Here is a 19,139-nt window from a genome sequence, read left to right on the forward strand (position 1 = left end):
ATTGCCTTATTAAGGGGAGGAGTTATTTGGGGTCGGTCTTTCAGACCTGATGGCCACGGCAACAGCTGGGAAATCCACGTTTGTACCCCAGGTCGCCTCTCAACATGAGAAGACGCCGTATTATCAGGCGCAGTCTTTTCGTGGACAAGCGGTCAAAAGGTTCCTCATTTCTGCCCCGTGACAGAGGGAGAGGAAAAAGGCTGCAGAAATCAGCCAGTTCCCAGGAACAGAAACCCTCTCCCGCCTCTGCCAAGCCCTCAGTATGACGCTGGGGCTTTACAAGCAGAATCAGGCACGGTGGGGGGCCCGTCTCAATGAATTTCAGTGCGCAGTGGGCTCACTCGCAAGTAGACCCCTGGATCCGTCAGGTGATATCTCAGGGGTACAAATTGGAATTCGAGACGTCTCCCCCTCGCCGTTTCCTAAAGTCGGCTTTACCGATGTCTCCTTCTGACAGGGAGACAGTTTTGGAAGCCATTCACAAGCTGTATTCCCAGCAGGTGATAATCAAGGTACCCCTCCTGCAACAGGGAACGGGGTATTATTCCACACTGTTGTGGTACCGAAGCCGGACGGCTCGGTGAGACCGATTCTAAATCTAAAATCTTTGAACACTTGCATACAGAGGTTCAAATTCAAGATTGAGTCACTCAGAGCAGTGATTGCGAACCTGGAAGAAGGGGACTACATGATGTCTCGGGACATCAAGGATGCTTACCTTCATGTCCCAATTTACCCTTCTCACCAAGGGTACCTCAGGTTTATGGTACAGAACTGTCACTATCAGTTCAGACGCTGCCGTATGGATGGTCCACGGCACCCCGGGTCTTTACCAAGGTAATGGCCGAAATGATGATATTCCTTCGAAGGAAGGGAATTTTAGTTATCCCTTACTTGGACGATTCCCTGATAAGGGTAAGATCCAGGGAACAGTTGGAGGTCGGTGTAGCACTCTCAGGTAGTGTTGCGGCAACACGATTGGATTCTCAATATTCCAAAATCGCAGCTGGTTCCGACGACTCGTCTTCTGTTCCTAGGGATGATCCTGGACACAGTCCAGAAAAAGGTGTTTCTCCGGGAGGAGAAAGCCAGGGAGTTATCCGAGCTAGTCAGGAACCTCCTAAAACCGAGCCAAGTCTCAGTGCATCAATGCACAAGGGTTCTGGGTAAAATGGTGGCTTCCTACGAAGCAATCCCATTTGGCAGATTCCACGCAAGAACTTTCCAGTGGGACCTGCTGGACAAATGGTCCGGGTCGCATCTTCAGATGCATCAGCGGATAACCCTGTCACCAAGAACAAGGGTGTCCCTCCTGTGTTGGTTGCAGAGTGCTCATCTTCTAGAGGGCCGCAGATTCGGCATTCAGGACTGGGTCCTGGTGACCACGGATGCCAGCCTACGAGGCTGGGGAGCAGTCACACAGAGAAGGAATTTCCAGGGCTTATGGTCAAGCCTGGAGACATCACTTCACATAAATATCCTGAAGCTAAGGGCCATTTACAATGCTCTAAGCTTAGCAAGACCTCTGCTTCAAGGTCAGCCGGTGTTGATCCAGTCGGACAACATCACGGCAGTCACCCACGTAAACAGACAGGGTGGCACAAGAAGCAGGAGGGCAATGGCAGAAGCTGCAAGGATTCTTCGCTGGGCGGAAAATCATGTGATAGCACTGTCAGCAATTCCGGGAGTGGACAACTGGGAAGCAGACTTCCTCAGCAGACACGACCTCCACCCGGGAGAGTGGGGACTTCACCTAGAAGTCTTCCACATGATTATAAACCGTTGGGAAAAACTCGACAGGTATTGCGCCAGGTCAAGGGACCTTCAGGCAATAGCTGTAGACGCTCTGGTAACACCGTGGGTGTACCAGTCAGTGTATGTGTTCCCTCATCTGCCTCTCATACCCAAGGTACTGAGATTGATAAGATGGAGAGGAGTAAGCACTATATTCGTGGCTCCGGATTGGCCAAGAAGGACTTGGTAACCGGAACTTCAAGAGATGCTCACGGAGGATCCGTGGCCTCTACCTCTAAGAAGGGACCTGCTCCAGCAAGGACCCTGTCTGTTCCAAGAACCGCGGCTGCGTTTGACGGCATGGCGGTTTGAACGCCGGATCCTGAAGGAAAAAAGGCATTCCGGATGAAGTCATCCCTATCCTGATCAAACCCAGGAAGGATGTAACCGCAAAACATTATCACCGCATTTGGCGAAAATATGTTGCGTGGTGCGAGGCCAGTAAGGCCCGACGGAGGAAATTCAACTGGGTTGATTCCTACATTTCCTGCAAACAGGAGTGTCTATGGGCCTGAAATTGGGGTCCATTAAGGTTCAAATTTCGGCCCTGTCAATTTTCTTCCAAAAGAACTAGCTTCAGTCCCTGAAGTTCAGACGTTGTAAAAGGGGTACTGCATATACAGCCTCCTTTTGTGCCTCCAGTGGCACCTTTGGATCTCAATGTAGTTTTTGGTTTCCAAAAGTCACATTGGTTTGAACCACTTAAATCTGTGGAGTTAAAATATCTCACATGGAAAGTGGTCATGCTGTTGGCCCTGGCCTGGGCCAGGCGCGTGTCAGAATTGGCGGCTTTATCCTGTAAAAGCCCTTATCTGATTTTCCTTTCGGACAGGGCGGAATTGAGGACTCGTCCTCAGTTTCTCCCTAAGGTGGTTTCAGCGTTTCACCTGAACCAACCTATTGTGGTGCCTGCGGCTACTAGGGACTTGGAGGACTCCAAGTTGCTAGACGTTGTCAAGGCCCTGAAAATATGTTTCCAGGACGGCTGGAGTCAGAAAATCTGACTCGCTGTTTATCCTGTATGCACCCAACAAACTGGGTGCTCCTGCTTCTAAGCAGACTATTGCTCGTTGGATTTGTAGTACAATTCAGCTTGCACATTCTGTGGCAGGCCTGTCACAGCCAAAAATCTGTAAATGCCCACTCCACAAGGAAGATGGGCTCATCTTGGGCGGCTGCCCGAGGGGTCTCGGCTTTACAACTTTGCCGAGCAGCTACTTGGTCAGGGGCAAACACGTTTGCTAAATTCTACAAATTTGATACCCCGGCTGAGGAGGACCTGGAGTTCTCTCATTCGGTGCTGCAGAGTCCTCCGCACTCTCCCGCCCGTTTGGGAGCTTTGGTATAATCCCCATGGTCCTTTCGGAGTTCCCAGCATCCACTAGGACGTCAGAGAAATAGAATTATCGGTAAGTAAATTCTTATTTTTCCAACTATCTCAAAAACCTTATTCGGAATGTGGTCACAAAATTAATCATTATGGGGTAAACTCTCAGAATATAAAATCTGAAAGTATTTGGATGTTCTAAGGCAGGATGTTAAACCTACTGTAGTGGTTGTCTGGAGCATCCGTGCCAAGTTTAAGTAATTTAAAATATATTTGTTTTTTAACTAGAATATACTAGGATCAAGAAAGGATTGTATGGTGTCACCTGTGTTGTTGGTGTGTGTACTTTTTTTTTTTTAATCTGTAGAAATGTCCCACAATGTCAAGATGAATTAGAATGTTTACCTATGAAAGAAACATTCAGATTTGTTCATGTCTACAGATAGATGCCAGTGTGATCTGACATTTTTTGAGAAGATCAATTTTTGCCCAATTTGTGTGGTTAGCTGCACCAATAGGGGTCCAATGTATAGATAGACGGTTAAAAGATAATCATTAGGTTATTAGGATCAAAATGTCGACAGGTTTAAAAGGTCGACACCTATCTTGTAAGGTTTTTTCATGCTTTTATTACTTTTGTCTCATTTACTATCCATATCACAAACTATTACCTTTTGTTAACCTTGTGGGCGAGCCACTGAGCCCGAAGCGTGGCGAGTGAAGGGTGCACATGAGGGGATGCATTTCAACAAATTTGGCTTAAAAAAATATTTAAAAATACAGAAGCCATTTTTTTGTGTGTCGACCTTTTGACTGTCGACCATATAGGGTCGATCTAATGACTGTCTATCTTTTAATGGTCTATCTTCTATACCACACCTACACCAATATACTTACCTTGGGTTTGATTACAGCTTTTTGTTGTCTCTTGCAGATACTTTCAGAGCTTCCTCACTAGTACTGTTTTGTTTCCATATAAAACCAAAGATTCTGTACATAAGGGCTTTTTAATGTTTTACTGCAAAAAAAAAAAGTTTATTCATAGTTCTTTTCAAGGACATTTTGTATCATGCTGTCGAATGGTTTATTCATACTACTTATAATTTTATTTTCTGTTGCCTAGATACTTGCCATTCGTTTATTACAAGCAGTCCTTCCTTCATGGGACAAAAATGAAAGGTCAGGAGAAATGAAACTTCTTGTTGAAAAGCTCTTTGGATTTTTGGGTAGCTTGCTCAGCACTTGCTCTTCAGACATACCCCTTCTTAGAGGTAAGTAGTTTTCAGAATTAGTAGACCAATGCATTTCAGACATTTATGGGTTGTAATTAGGGAGGCCAATCCCAGGATTCTGGCCCAAAAATGCCTGGATTTGAATCCTGGGATTGGAGCTTCCAATCCCAGGATTCATGGGATTAGATTGCGCATGTGCAGTGAGGTACGGTGGGTGTAAGTAATACTTACTACCACTACTAGGCGGGCGGCAGCCATGGAGACACACTGAACGCGTTGGCGGTCTTTGAAAGTGTAGCGCTGTATACACTGAATGCGCTTTTGGTATTTCAAATGTAGCGCCGGCCGCCAGTCAATCAGAGCTGGCGGACCGGCAGCCAATCAAGCAAGCGGCCGCAGCAGCGGCTCGTGAATGGCTACCGGACTGCCCGTTCTGACTGGCTAGCGGCCAGCGCTACAATTTGAAAGGCTGCCAGTTCGTTCAGCGTGTGTCCATGGCTGCCTCCTGCGTAATAGTAATTAGTATTACTTACACCCTCCTTCCCTTACTGCAGTGCTTCCTACACCCACCCTCCAGCGCTGCTCCATGCAGCTTCCCTCCTGCGTCGCTACCTATATCAACCCTCCAACGCTGCTCCCTATAGCTTCCTTCCCACGCTGCTTCCCAAACTACACCCACCCTCCAGCGCTGCTCCCTACAGCCACCCTGCTCCCTACATCCTTCTCCATTGCCCTCCACATCCACTCTCCCTATTCCCTGCACTAATCCCTACTGCAATCCCAGGATTGAGCGTTTTCCAATCCCGACTCCTGGGATTGAAAAAACGGCCCGGGATTGGCCTACTTAGTTGTAATCACACTGTTTCTCTAGAATCCACTTTGAGGAGGAGGAAAGCACGACCACAGGCATCCTTGACTGCAACTCACAGCAGCACTTTAGCAGAGGAGATTGTAGCACTACTACGTACTCTTCATTCGTTGAATCAATGGAATAACCTCATCAACAAGTACATTAATTCCCAGCTAAATTCTGTCACCAGTATTTTCGAAGGAAAACGCTTTGATGTGGTATGTAGAAGAGATGAATAAAATGTAAAAATCTGTTTACTAAATTTTAACATTCTAAATTTGCCATAAACACTATGGGGGAAATGTAATAAGGTGTGAGAATCAGAAAGTGAGAGATTTTGGTAAAATTCTCCTGTTTTTTTAAAGTGGCAATTATTTACATGGCAAAACCAGGCTGATTTTGCTATGTAAATGATTGCCACTTTATAAAAACAGGAGAATTTGACCAAAATTTCTCACTTTCTGATTCTATCACCTTGTTACATTTCCTTTTGTATGTGTTAGCAGATAGCTATGCTTTAATACAACATATGCACTGAAAAGTGTTCCACGTTTATAAATGCTGAAATTACATTTATTGTAAATGCTTTGCCCTTGCATTAACTGCCTGTAACACTTTGTTCTGTGCTTTTCAGGAACTTCCATAAATGCCTTATTCCAGCCTACTAAATAACTGGTGTTCTATACTTCTGTCAAATCTTTTTCTCTGATTTCATTGTGGGACACTAGTCCATGGGTATAGGCACTCTTTAGGGCTTTGGCACTCAAATATTTTCTACAGGCATCTCTGTCGTGTTTCAAACCAAGTGGAAAAATTACATCATTTCTGAAAAAAGACCATTTAATTGTAATAGTAGAACTAGAGTGTGGGCACTCCGTGTATGCCAATGGACTGAGAGAAAACTATTTTTCTCTATCGTCCTAGTGGATGCTGGGGTTCCTGAAAGGACCATGGGGAATAGCGGCTCCGCAGGAGACAGGGCACAAAAAGTAAAGCTTTAGGATCAGGTGGTGTGCACTGGCTCCTCCCCCTATGACCCTCCTCCAAGCCTCAGTTAGATTTTTGTGCCCGGCCGAGAAGGGTGCAATCTAGGTGGCTCTCCTAAAGAGCTGCTTAGAAAAGTTTAGCTTAGGTTTTTTATTTTACAGTGAGTCCTGCTGGCAACAGGATCACTGCAACGAGGGACTTAGGGGAGAAGAAGTGAACTCACCTGCGTGCAGGATGGATTGGCTTCTTTGGCTACTGGACATTAGCTCCAGAGGGATGATCACAGGTACAGCCTGGATGGTCACCGGAGCCTCGCCGCCGGCCCCCTTGCAGATGCTGAAACAAGAAGAAGGTCCAGAATCGGCGGCATGAAGACTCCTCAGTCTTCTTAAGGTAGCGCACAGCACTGCAGCTGTGCGCCATTTCCTCTCAGCACACTTCACACGGCAGTCACTGAGGGTGCAGGGCGCTGGGAGGGGGGCGCCCTGGGAGGCAATGAAAACCTATTTTTGGCTAAAAATACCTCACATATAGCCTCCGGGGGCTATATGGAGATATTTAACCCCTGCCAGAATCCGTTAAGAGCGGGAGACGAGGCCGCCGAAAAAGGGGCGGGGCCTATCTCCTCAGCACACAGCGCCATTTTCCCTCACAGAAAGGCTGGAGGGAAGGCTCCCAGGCTCTCCCCTGCACTGCACTACAGAAACAGGGTTAAAACAGAGAGGGGGGGCACTAATTTGGCGTTAGAAATATATAAAAAAGATGCTATAAGGGAAAACACTTATATAAGGTTGTCCCTATATAATTATAGCGTTTTTGGTGTGTGCTGGCAAACTCTCCCTCTGTCTCTCCAAAGGGCTAGTAGGTCCTGTCCTCTATCAGAGCATTCCCTGTGTGTGTGCTGTGTGTCGGTACGTGTGTGTCGACATGTATGAGGACGATGTTGGTGAGGAGGCGGAGCAATTGCCTGTAATGGTGATGTCACTCTCTAGGGAGTCGACACCGGAATGGATGGCTTATTTAGGGAATTACGTGATAATGTCAACACGCGCCAAGGTCGGTTGACGACATGAGACGGCCGACAAACAATTAGTACCGGTCCAGACGTCTCAAAAACACCGTCAGGGGTTTTAAAACGCCCGTTTACTTTAGTCGGTCGACACAGACACAGACAGGGACACTGAATCCAGTGTCGACGGTGAATAAACAAACGTATTCCTTATTAGGGCCACACGTTAAGGGCAATGAAGGAGGTGTTACATATTTCTGATACTACAAGTACCACAAAAGAGGGTATTATGTGGGATGTGAAAAAACTACCGTAGTTTTTCCTGAATCAGATAAATTAAATGAAGTGTGTGATGATGCGTGGGTTCCCCCCGATAGAAAATATGGGCGGTATACCCTTTCCCGCCAGAAGTTAGGGCGCGTTGGGAAACACCCCTTAGGGTGGATAAGGCGCTCACACGCTTATCAGAACAAGTGGCGGTACCGTCTATAGATAGGGCCGTCCTCAAGGAGCCAGCTGACAGGAGGCTGGAAAATATCATAAAAAGTATATACACACATACTGGTGTTATACTGCGACCAGCGATCGCCTCAGCCTGGATGTGCAGAGCTGGGGTGGCTTGGTCGGATTCCCTGACTAAAAATATTGATACCCTTGACAGGGACAGTATTTTATTGACTATAGAGCATTTAAGGATGCATTTCTATATATGCGAGATGCACAGAGGGATATTTGCACTCTGGCATCAAGAGTAAGTGCGATGTCCATATCTGCCAGAAGATGTTTATGGACACGACAGTGGTCAGGTGATGCAGATTCCAAACGGCACAAAGGTGTATTGCCGTATAAAGGAAGAGGAGTTATTTGGGGTCGGTCCATCGGACCTGGTGGCCACGGCAACTGCTGGAAAATCCACCGTTTTTACCCTAAGTCACATCTCTGCAGAAAAAGACACCGTCTTTTCAGCTTCAGTCCTTTCGTCCCTATAAGAGTCATATCTGCCCAGGGATAGAGGAAAGGGAAGAAGACTGCAGCAGGCAGCCCATTCCCAGGAACAGAAGCGTTCCACCGCTTCTGACAAGCTCTCAGCATGACGCTGAGACCGTACAGGACCCCTGGATCCTACAAGTAGTATTCCAGGGGTACAGATTGGAATGTCGAGACGTTTCCCCTGCGCAGGCTCCTGAAGTCTGCTTTACCAAGGTCTCCCTCCGACAAGGAGGCAGTATGGGAAACAATTCACGAGCTGTATTCCCAGCAGGTGATAATTAAATTACCCCTCCTACAACAAGAAAAGGGGTATTATTCCACACTATATTGTGGTACTGAAGCCAGAAGGCTAGGTGAGACCTATTCTAAATCTAAAAAAATTTGAACACTTACAAAGGTTCAAATCAAGATGGAGTCACTCAGAGCAGTGATAACGAACCGGGAAGAAGGGGACTATATGGTGTCCCGAGACATCAGGGATGCTTACCTCCATGTCCCAAATTTGCCCTTATCACTAAGGGTACCTCAGGTTCGTGGTACAGAACTGTCACTATCAGTTTCAGACGCTGCCGTTTGGATTGTCCACGGCACCCCGGGTCTTTACCAAGGTAATGGCCGAAATGATGGTTCTTCTTCGAAGAAAAGGCGTCTTAATTATCCCTTACTTGGACGATCTCCTGATAAGGGCAAAGTCCAGGGAACAGTTGGAGGTCGGAGTAGCACTATCTCGGATACTGTTACAACAGCAGGGGTGGATTCTAAATATTCCAAAATCGCAGCTGATCCCGACAACAAGTCTCCTGTGCTTAGGGATGATTCTGGACACAGTCCAGAAAAAGGTGTTTCTCCCGGAAGAGAAAGCCAGGGAGTTATCCGAGCTAGTCAGGAACCTCCTAAAATCAGTGCATCATTGCACAAGGGCCATGGTAAAAAAAATGGTGACTTCCTTCGAAGCAATTCCAGTCGGCAGATTTCATGCAAGAACTTTTCAGTGGGATCTGCTGGACAAATGGTCCGGATCGCATCTTCAGATGCATCAGCGGATAACCCTATATCCAAGGACAAGGGTGTCTCTCCTGTGGTGGTTACAGAGTGCTCATCTTCTAGAGGGCCGCAGATTCGGCATTCAGTTTTGGATGTTGGTGACCACGGAGGCCAACCCGAGAGGCTGGGGAGCAGTCCCACAAGGAAAAAATTTCCAGGGAGTGTGATCAAGTCTGGAGACTTTTCTCCACATAAATATAGCTAAGGGTAAATTTATAATGCTCTAAGCTTAGCAAGACCTCTGCTTCAAGGTCAGCCGGTATTGATCCAGTGGGATAAAACATCACGGCAGTCGCCCACGTAAATAGACAGGGCGGCACAAGAAGCAGGAGGGCAGTGGCAAAAACTGCAAGGACTTTTCGCTGGGCGGAAAATCATGTGATAGCACTGTCAGCAGTGTTTCATTCCGGGAATGGAAACTGGGAAGCAGACTTCCTCAGTAGGCACGACCTCCACCCGGCAGAGTGGGAACTTCATGGGGAAGTTTTCCACATGATTGTAAACCGTTGGGAATTACCAAAGGTGGACATGATGGCGTCCCGTCTGAACAAAAAACGGGACAGGTATTGCGCCAGGTTAAGAGACCCTCAGGCAATAGCTGTGGACGTTCTGGTAACACCGTGGGTGTACCAGTCGGTGTATGTGTTCCATCCTCTGCTTTTCATACCTAAGGTACTGAGAATTATAAGACGTAGAGGAGTAAGAACTATACTCATGGCTCCGGATTGGCCAAGAAGGACTTGGTACCCGGAACTTCAAGAGATGCTCACAGAGGACTTATGGCCTCTGCCGCTAAGAAGGGACTTGTTTCAGCAAGTACCATGTCTGTTCCAAGACTTACCGCAGCTGCGTTTGACGGCATGGCGGTGGAACGCCGGATCCTAAGGGAAAAGGCATTCAGGAAGAGGTCATTCCTACTCTGGTCAAAGCCAGAAAGGAGGTGACCGCACAACATTATCACCACATGTGGCGAAAATATGTTGCGTGGTGTGAGGCCAGGAAGGCCCCACGAAGAAATTTCAACTCGGTCGATTCCTGCATTTCCTGCAAACAGGAGTGTCTATGGGCCTCAAATTGGGGTCCATTAAGGTTCAAATTTCGGCCCTGTCGATTTTTCTTCCAGAAAGAATTGGCTTCAGTTCCTGAAGTCCAGAAGTTTGTCAAGGGAGTATTGCATATACAACCCCCTTTTGTGCCTCCAGTGGCACTGTGGGATCTCAACGTAGTTCTGGGATTCCTCAAAACACATTGGTTTAAAACCAGTCAAATCTGTGGATTTGAAGCATCTCACATGAAAAGTGAACATGCTCTTGGACCTGGCCTGGACCAGGCGAGTGTCAAATTGGTGGTTTTTTTCTCAAAAAAGCCCATATCTGTTTGTCCATTCGGACAGGGCAGAGCTGCGGACTCGTCCCCAGTTCTCTCCCTAAGGTGGTGTCAGTGTTTCACCTGAACCAGCTTATTGTGGTGTCTTGCGCCTACTAGGGACTTGGAGGACTCCAAGTTGCTAGATGTGGTCAGGGCCCTGAAAATATAGGTTCCAGGACGGCTGGAGTCAGGAAAACTGACTTGCTGTTATCCTGTATGCACCCAACAAACTGGGTGCTCTTGCTTCTAAGCAGACTTTTGCTAGTTGGATGTGTAATACAATTCAGCTTGCACATTCTGTGGCAGGCCTGCCACAGCCAAAATATGTAAATGCCCATTCCACAAGGAAGGTGGGCTCATCTTGGGCGGCTGCCCGAGGGGTCTCGGCTTTACAACTTTGCCGAGCGGCTATTTAGTCAGGGGCAAACACGTTTGTAAAATCCTACAAATTTGATACCCTGGCTAAGGAGGACCTGGAGTTCTCTCATTCGGTGCTGCAGAGTCATCCGCACTCTCCCGCCCGTTTGGGAGCTTTGGTATAATCCCCATGGTCCTTTCAGGAACCCCAGCATCCACTAGGACGATAGAGAAAATAAGAATTTACTTACCGATAATTCTATTTCTCGGAGTCCGTAGTGGATGCTGGGCGCCCATCCCAAGTGCGGATTATCTGCATTACTTGTACATAGTTACAAAAATCGGGTTATTATTTGTTGTGAGCCATCTTTTCAGAGGCTCCGCTGTTATCATACTGTTAACTGGGTTCAGATCACAGGTTGTACAGTGTGATTGGTGTGGCTGGTATGAGTCTTACCCGGGATTCATAAATCCTTCCTTATTGTGTACGCTCGTCCGGGCACAGTATCCTAACTGAGGCTTGGAGGAGGGTCATAGGGGGAGGAGCCAGTGCACACCACCTGATCCTAAAGCTTTACTTTTTGTGCCCTGTCTCCTGCGGAGCCGCTATTCCCCATGGTCCTTTCAGGAACCCCAGCATCCACTACGGACTCCGAGAAATAGAATTATCGGTAAGTAAATTCTTATTTACACATATTTTTCTTTCATCCTTTGGGGGACCCTGGACTATGAAGACCTCTTTAAGCTGCTCCTATAGGAATGTTTACAGTTTGTAGTGCATTGCACCTTTTGGCCAAAGCGGATGTTGGATCCAAAACAGTATACAGGTTGAGTCTCCCTTATCCAAAATGCTTGGGACCAGAGGTATTTTGGATATGGGATTTTTCCGTATTTTGGAATAATTGCCTAACATAATGAGATATCATGGTGATGGGACCTAAATCTAAGCACAGAATGCATTTATGTTACATATACACCTTATACACACAGCCTGAAGGTCATTTTAGCCAATATTTTTTATAACTTTGTGCATTAAACAAAGTGTATCTACATTCACACAATTCATTTATGTTTCATATACACCTTATACACACAGCCTGAGGGTCATTCAATACAATATTTTTAATAACTTTGTGTATTAAACAAAGTTTGTGTACATTGAGCCATCAAAAAACAAAGGTTTCACTATCTCACTCTCACTCAAAAAGGTCCGTATTTCGGAATATTCCGTATTTCGGAATATTTGGGTATGGGATACTCAACCTGTACTAAAGCACAACTTTGGTGCCATGACATAGACTAAATTGGTCAAAATGCATCCCTCTTCAAGCCAGTGTGTTTTACTGGTTGTATGGCATGCTAACTTATGATATGATTTCCCCCCACATATTCCTGAGAAAATACCAGTTCCCTAGTATTATAAGGTTTCTATATGAAAGGATTAGGTATTCCTGTTTTGGTATGTTTCAGCTCCATTAATGGGTGCTCCTTGGTGAGCATCTGTTATAATTTTTTTTGCACATGGCACAGCTGCTCGGTCTGTGCCTTCACTTTTCCCTGCCACTATGTAAACCTGGTGAGTTACAGAAGTGACACAGCTAGCTTATTTTATAAGTTTAGCTATATTTATAGTTTAGTGGCAAGCCAACCTCTTTTTTCTTTTTTTTTAAAGAGAAGTAATGGTCAGAATTCTTAAACTCTTATCCTTTTAACTTTTTTCTTCGATGGAACTACAACCACTTAGCAATCTCATTTTCTCTCAACTGATTCTGACCCAATGCAGAATCAATAATTTCCTGATTCAAGCTGTACATAGAAACCACCTTATGCTAAATAATGGATTTAACTTGAATTGATTATACTCTTGAGAAATCAGATAAGGAGAGTGGCAAAACTGCTCCGACTCACTCCCGGCCGTGGAAATAACCAGGGAAAAACTGTTTTTTCCAAAGTATGAATCTTTAGATCCACTGTATTAAATGCTTCCAAAGGAGGAAGTTATTAGCACTAATTCAAGTTCTAAGGATCATGTGTGACGAGGCCAGGACCTCTGGAAGACTGAGATTTCCTGGCCTCTTCGTTGTGTCAGCGGTGGCTTGCTTGCACGACCCCATCAGTCACCCAGCTGGTTTATGGCGCTACAGGTTATCTCAAGCAGGAGACGTGATGCCTCCTGTTGTATATTATTATTAGTGCTATAACTGCTGCTTCCATGTAAGCAGCAGCGACAGCCGCTCCATCCACATCTGAATCCGGCCCACTAATAGTCCAGATTTTGAGGATGTCCATGCTTGAGCACAGAAAACAAAGTAACTGAGGTACAAATTAAGTCACCTGTGCTGAAGTATAGCTGTCCCTCAAACTTGACGGTTAGTGTGGCTTGAGGACTGAGGTTTGGAAACACTGCTGTAAGATAACAGAAAATTGTATATATTTAGGTAAAATAGGTTTGTGGTGTTTAACAGTAAGGTGAATGTTTCATTTCTAAGTTAAGCACCAGCTCCTATCTGTTATGCTGTAGGTACTCAGTGGTTATGTTTTTGCCTGTATTTTATTTTGCTACTTCTTGCAAGCATTTTTATATAAATTTTAACATTTAAGATGCAAGTAATATTTTACTTTCATTCTGTTAAATGTTGATTAGTTTCCTAGAAGTACTGGTTTTTCTCATACGTCCTAGAGGATGCTGTGGTCCATTTCATGACCATGGACCATAGACTGTTCCGCAGGAGCCATGGGCACTTTAAGACTTTAAAAGGGTGTGAACTGGCTCCTCCCTCTATGCCCCTCCTCCAGACCTCAGTTTTAGAAATGTGCCCAAGCAGACTGGATGCACTCCAGAGGAGCTCTACTGAGTTTCTCTGAAAAGACTTATGTTAGGTTTTTTATTTTCAGGGAGAACTGCTAGCAACAGTCTCCCAGCTTCGTGGGACTGAGGGGGCAGAAGTAGGAACCAACTTCCTAAAGAGTTTCATGGCTCTGCTTCTGGCTCCTGAAGGGAACTGAACGCTAGCCGTGCCTAGATGCTCACTCCCACAGTACGCAGTCACCCCCCTCACAGAACCAGAAGTCAGAAGACAGGTGAGTGTTAGAAGACAGATCTTCAATCAAGAAAGTGATGGCTAAAGGTACCGTGTGGCTGGCGAGAGCGCAGCATGCCATGTTGCCCACACATACACAGGCACTGCAGGGTGCAGGGGGGGGGGGGGGGGCGCCCTGGGCAGCATGAAACCTATGGAAACTGGCATAAATAAGGGGCATAAGTTGCTGAGGCACAGTCCTACCCCCGCCAGTATAAAAAATTACCTCATAAAAGCTGAGGAGAAACACGCCATTGAAGAGTGGAGCTTCCCCCTCAGTCAGCCAGCACACTGCTCAGCGCCATTTTCTCTCTCTCCTCAGGCTGCAGAGACTACGCTGGTCCTCCTCCACTACTGAACAAGTATCAGGGTGCAAAACGGGGGGCCACAGTAAATTTGGTGCTATATAATTGTGTGATTTGCATTATAAAAGCGCTGCATGTCAGTGGGCATTTTGTGTTCACAGACATTGTGGTACTGGCGCTGGGTTGTGAACTGGCAAATCCTATCTGTGTCCCTCTGACAGATTTTATTGTGGGTCTGTCCCCTATAAGTCCTGGAGTGTCTGTGGTGTGGTTGTGCACGTGTGTGACATGTCAGTGGCAGGGAATCTCTTCCTCTGTGGAAGACATGTTAGAGACACAGAGGTGTAATATGACACAGAGAGCCGGACTGGGTGAAAGGTTACATGATAGTGTGAATCACTACTGAATCTCATACAGAAAACTGAATATAATCTGTTGAAGATGTGATTTTTAATAGTTCTGCCTTTCATCCACAGGGACCACTCTGGGTCACATACAAATTTGCACAAGTAGTACAAACTAATACCGACACGGACTCTGTTTCCTGTGTCTACAATAGTGATTCCAGGGGAATAGGTCCTAAGTTAGCAAAAAAGCATTCAAAACATGTTTTAGCTATAAAGGTGGTGTTAGAAGTTACGAAGCCCCTCTTTTACCACAAGGAGAGGGTTTACTTTAGTAAAGAAATAATGTAATTTTCCCTCCACCTCAGGAGTTGAGCAGTCTCTTGGAGGGAGTCTGATTTAACCTGAAAAGAAATTTCAGATTCCCAAAAGGAATTCAGGCAGCTTACCTTTTTCCAAAAGGTGGGAGTCACCCCGCATTTTAGACAGGGGCCTGTCTTAAGGGAAAAGGTGTTTCTCCCTGCGCCTGGAATGGCTTCACTTAAGGAGCCGACAGGCACAAGTGAGTGAGGGGATCTATTTATGTGGCCAATGGGACACTACTCAGGCCTACCATTGTCTGTGCGTGGGTAAGTAGTGCTATTGAGAAGTGGTCAGAAAACTTGTCATTAGACATTGACACAATAGATGGATACGAGATACTCCTAACGTTATGTCATATCAAAGACGCTGCTGCGTACGTACTAGAAACCATGAAATATATTGGTCTCTTGGGATTAAGAACCGCTACCATGGCAGTATCGGCTCGGAGGACGTTGTGTATTCGCCAGTGGAATGCTGATGCAGATTCCAAAAGAAATATGGAGGCTCTCCCGTATAAAGGTGAGGCCTTGTTTGGTGATGGGCTGGATGCGTTAGTCACGGCGGCTACCGCAGGTAAGTCAACATTCTAGCCTTATGCTCCTACACCGGCGAAAAAGACACATGATTCTCACATGCAGTCCTTTCGGCCAACAAATACAAAAAGGCCAAAGGTTCCCCCTTTTTTGCAGGTAGGGGAAGGGGAAAAGGAAAGAAATCCGCAGCGTCTCCCGGATTGCAGGAGCAGAAGTCCAGCCCTGCTTTTGCCAAATCTGCAGCATGACGCTGGGACTCCCTTGCGGGAGTCTGCTCGGGTGGGAGCACATCTGAAACTTTTCAGCCAAATCTGGATTCAATCTGGCCTGGACCCATGGGTCTTACAAATAGTGTCCCATGGGTACAAACTAGAGTTTCAAGATGTCCACCCATGCCGATTTTTCAAATCGACCTTGCCAGCTTCTCTTCCAGAAAGAGAGGCAGTAACAACGGCAATTCAAAAATTATGTCAGGATCAGGTCATTGTCCTGGTACCCTTGTCACAGCAAGGAGAAGGTTTTTATTCAAGCCTCTTCGTAGTTCCGAAGCCGGACGGCTCGGTCAGACCGATTTTAAACCTGAAAAATCTGAATCTCTACCTGAAAAGGTTCAAGTTCAAGATGGAATTCCTGAGGGTAGTGATTTCCAGTCTGGAGGAGGGGGACTTCATGGTGTCAGTAGACATAAAGGATGCTTACTTGCATGTTCCCATTTATAGTCCTCACTAAGCTTATCTGAGATTCGCAGTACAGGATTGCCGTTACCAGTTCCAGACGTTGCCGTTTGGGCTCCCCACGGCACCGAGGGTATTCACCAAGGTGATGGCGGAGATGATGGTCCTCCGTCAAAAAGGAGTCAATATAATCCTTATCTGGACGATCTACTGATAAAAGCGAGATCCAGGGAACAGTTGGTGCAGAACATCACACTCTCCCTGTCAATAGTCCAACAACACGGTTGGATCATGAATTTTCCAAAGTCGCAGTTGGAACCGATGACAAGATTGTCCTTTTTAGGGATGATTCTGGACACAGAAGTACGGAGAGTATTTCTTCCAGTGGAAAAGGCTCTGGAAATCCAGAAAATGGTCAAACAAATATTGAAACCATCAATGCATTCGGTTGTTGTGGAAAATGGTAGCGGCCTACGAGGCCATACAGTTTGGCCGATTTCATGCCAGAGTATTCCAGTGGGACTTGTTGGACAAGTAGTCCGGATCCCACCTACACATGCACCGGAATAATCCTGTCCCCCAAAGCCAGGATTTCGCTCCTGTGGTGGCTACACAGTTCTCACCTACTAGAGGGACGCAGGTTTGGGATTCACGACTGGGTCCTAATAACCACGGATGCAAGTCTCCGAGGCTGGGGAGCTGTCACACAGGGGGAAAGCTTCCATGGAAAATGGTAAAGTCAGGAAGCCTGCCTTCACATAAATGTTCTGGAATTGAGAGCCATTTACAACGGCCTTCTACAAGCGGTACATCATCTTCAAGATCATCCCGTGCAGACTCAGTCGGACAATGTAACAGCAGTCGCGTACATAAACAGGCAAGGCGGAACGAAAAGCAGAGCGGCAATGGCAGAGGTGACGAGGATTCTCCTCTGGGCAGAAAGACATGTAAGAGCTCTGTCAGCAATTTTCATTCCGGGAGTGGACAACTGGGAAGCCGACTTCCTCAGCAGACACGATCTCCATACAGGAGAGTGAGGCCTCCACCAAGAAGTCTTCACGGAGTTGACAGGTCTTTGGGGAGTTCCTCAAGTAGACATGATGGCATCTCATCTAAACAAGAAGCTTCAGAGATATTGTTCCAGGTCGAGAGACCCTCAAGCAATAGCAGTGGATGCACTGGTGACCCAGTGGGTGTTTTGGTCGGTATATGTTTTCCCTCCACTTCCATTGATTCCAAAAGTTCTCAAAATAATAATAAGAACAAGAGTTCAAGCAATCTTCATTGCCCCAGACTGGCCAAGGAGGGCTTGGTATCCAGATCTTCAGGTAAGCTGCCTGAATTCCTTTTGGGAATCTGAAATTTCTTTTCAGGTTAAATCAGACTCCCTCCAAGAGACTGCTCAACTCCTGAGGTGGAGGGAAAATTACATTATTTCTTTACTAAAGTAAACCCTCTCCTTGTGGTAAAAGAGGGGCTTCGTAACTTCTAACACCACCTTTATAGCTAAAACATGTTTTGAATGCTTTTTTGCTAACTTAGGACCTATTCCCCTGGAATCACTATTGTAGACACAGGAAACAGAGTCCGTGTCGGTATTAGTTTGTACTACTTGTGCAAATTTGTATGTGACCCAGAGTGGTCCCTGTGGATGAAAGGCAGAACTATTAAAAATCACATCTTCAACAGATTATATTCAGTTTTCTGTATGAGATTCAGTAGTGATTCACACTATCATGTAACCTTTCACCCAGTCCGGCTCTCTGTGTCATATTACACCTCTGTGTCTCTAACATGTCTTCCACAGAGGAAGAGATTCCCTGCCACTGACATGTCACACACGTGCACAACCACACTCATAGAAGATCCTCGGCCTCTTCCTCCTCGAGAGGACCTACTACAGCAGAGGTCGTGTGTGTATCAAGACTTACCGCGGCTACGTTTGACGGCATGGCTGTTGAGCGCCGGATCCTAGCCCGAAAGGGTATTCCCAAGGAAGTCATCCCCACTCTTATTCAGGCCAGGAAAGGAGTAACGTCTAAACATTACCACCGTATTTGGAGAAAATATGTGTCTTGGTGTGAATCCAAGAAGGCTCCTACGGAAGAGTTTGAGTTGGGACATTTTCTGCAGGCTGGTGTGGATGCGAGCCTTAGATTGGGGTCAATCAAGGTCCAGATTTCGGCCTTATCAGTTTTCTTTCAAAAACAAATGGCCTCCTTTCCAGAAGTTCAGACGTTCGTGAAAGGGGTTCACATCCAGCCTCCATTTGTGCCTCCAGTGGCACCATGGGACCTTAATATGGTGTTGCAGATCCTTCAATCAGATTGGTTTGAACCTCTGCAGGAGATAGAATTGAAGTTACTCACTTGGAAAGTGGTGATGCTTTTGGCCTTGGCATCCGCAAGGCGGGTGTCTGAGTTGGGGGCCTTGTCTCACAAGAGCCCTTACCTGATCTTCCATGAAGATAGGGCAGAGTTAAGAACTCGTCAACAATTTCTTCCAAAGGTGGTTTCGTCCTTCCACATAAACCAACCTATTGTGGTGATAGTAGCTACTGACCCTTTCACTGAGTCAGTCTCTAGATGTGGTTAGAGCTTTGAAGATTTATGTCGCAAGAACAGCTCTGTTACGGAAAACAGAGGCTCTGTTTGTCCTGTATGCTCCCAGCAAGGTTGGGTGTCCTGCTTCTAAGCAGACTATTGCGCGCTGGATCAGATGAACGATTCAGCATGCTCATTCTACAGCTGGATTGCCGTTACCTACGTCGGTGAAAGCCCATTCTACTAGGATGGTGGGCTCGTCCTGGGCGGCTGCCCGGGGGGTCTCGGCATTGCAACTTTGCCGAGCAGCTACTTGATCAGGGTCAAACAGGTCAATCG

The 19,139-nt window shown here is 46.4% G+C and overlaps 1 protein-coding gene across 10 annotated transcripts in view; it reads left to right on the top strand.

Moving 5' to 3' along the window:
- The window catches only part of HERC2 (HECT and RLD domain containing E3 ubiquitin protein ligase 2), a 618,496-nt gene that overhangs the window by 359,007 nt on the left and 240,350 nt on the right, over window positions 1-19,139 (top strand). For all 10 annotated transcript variants that reach the window (XM_063953293.1, XM_063953292.1, XM_063953291.1 and 7 more), the window contains 2 exons: window positions 4,245-4,392; window positions 5,225-5,421. In XM_063953293.1, coding sequence (XP_063809363.1) covers window positions 4,245-4,392; window positions 5,225-5,421 — 345 coding nt within the window. The remainder of the gene's footprint in view (window positions 1-4,244; window positions 4,393-5,224; window positions 5,422-19,139) is intronic.

This window comes from Pseudophryne corroboree, chromosome 2 (assembly GCF_028390025.1).
Source record: "Pseudophryne corroboree isolate aPseCor3 chromosome 2, aPseCor3.hap2, whole genome shotgun sequence".
Lineage (NCBI taxonomy): Eukaryota > Metazoa > Chordata > Amphibia > Anura > Myobatrachidae > Pseudophryne > Pseudophryne corroboree.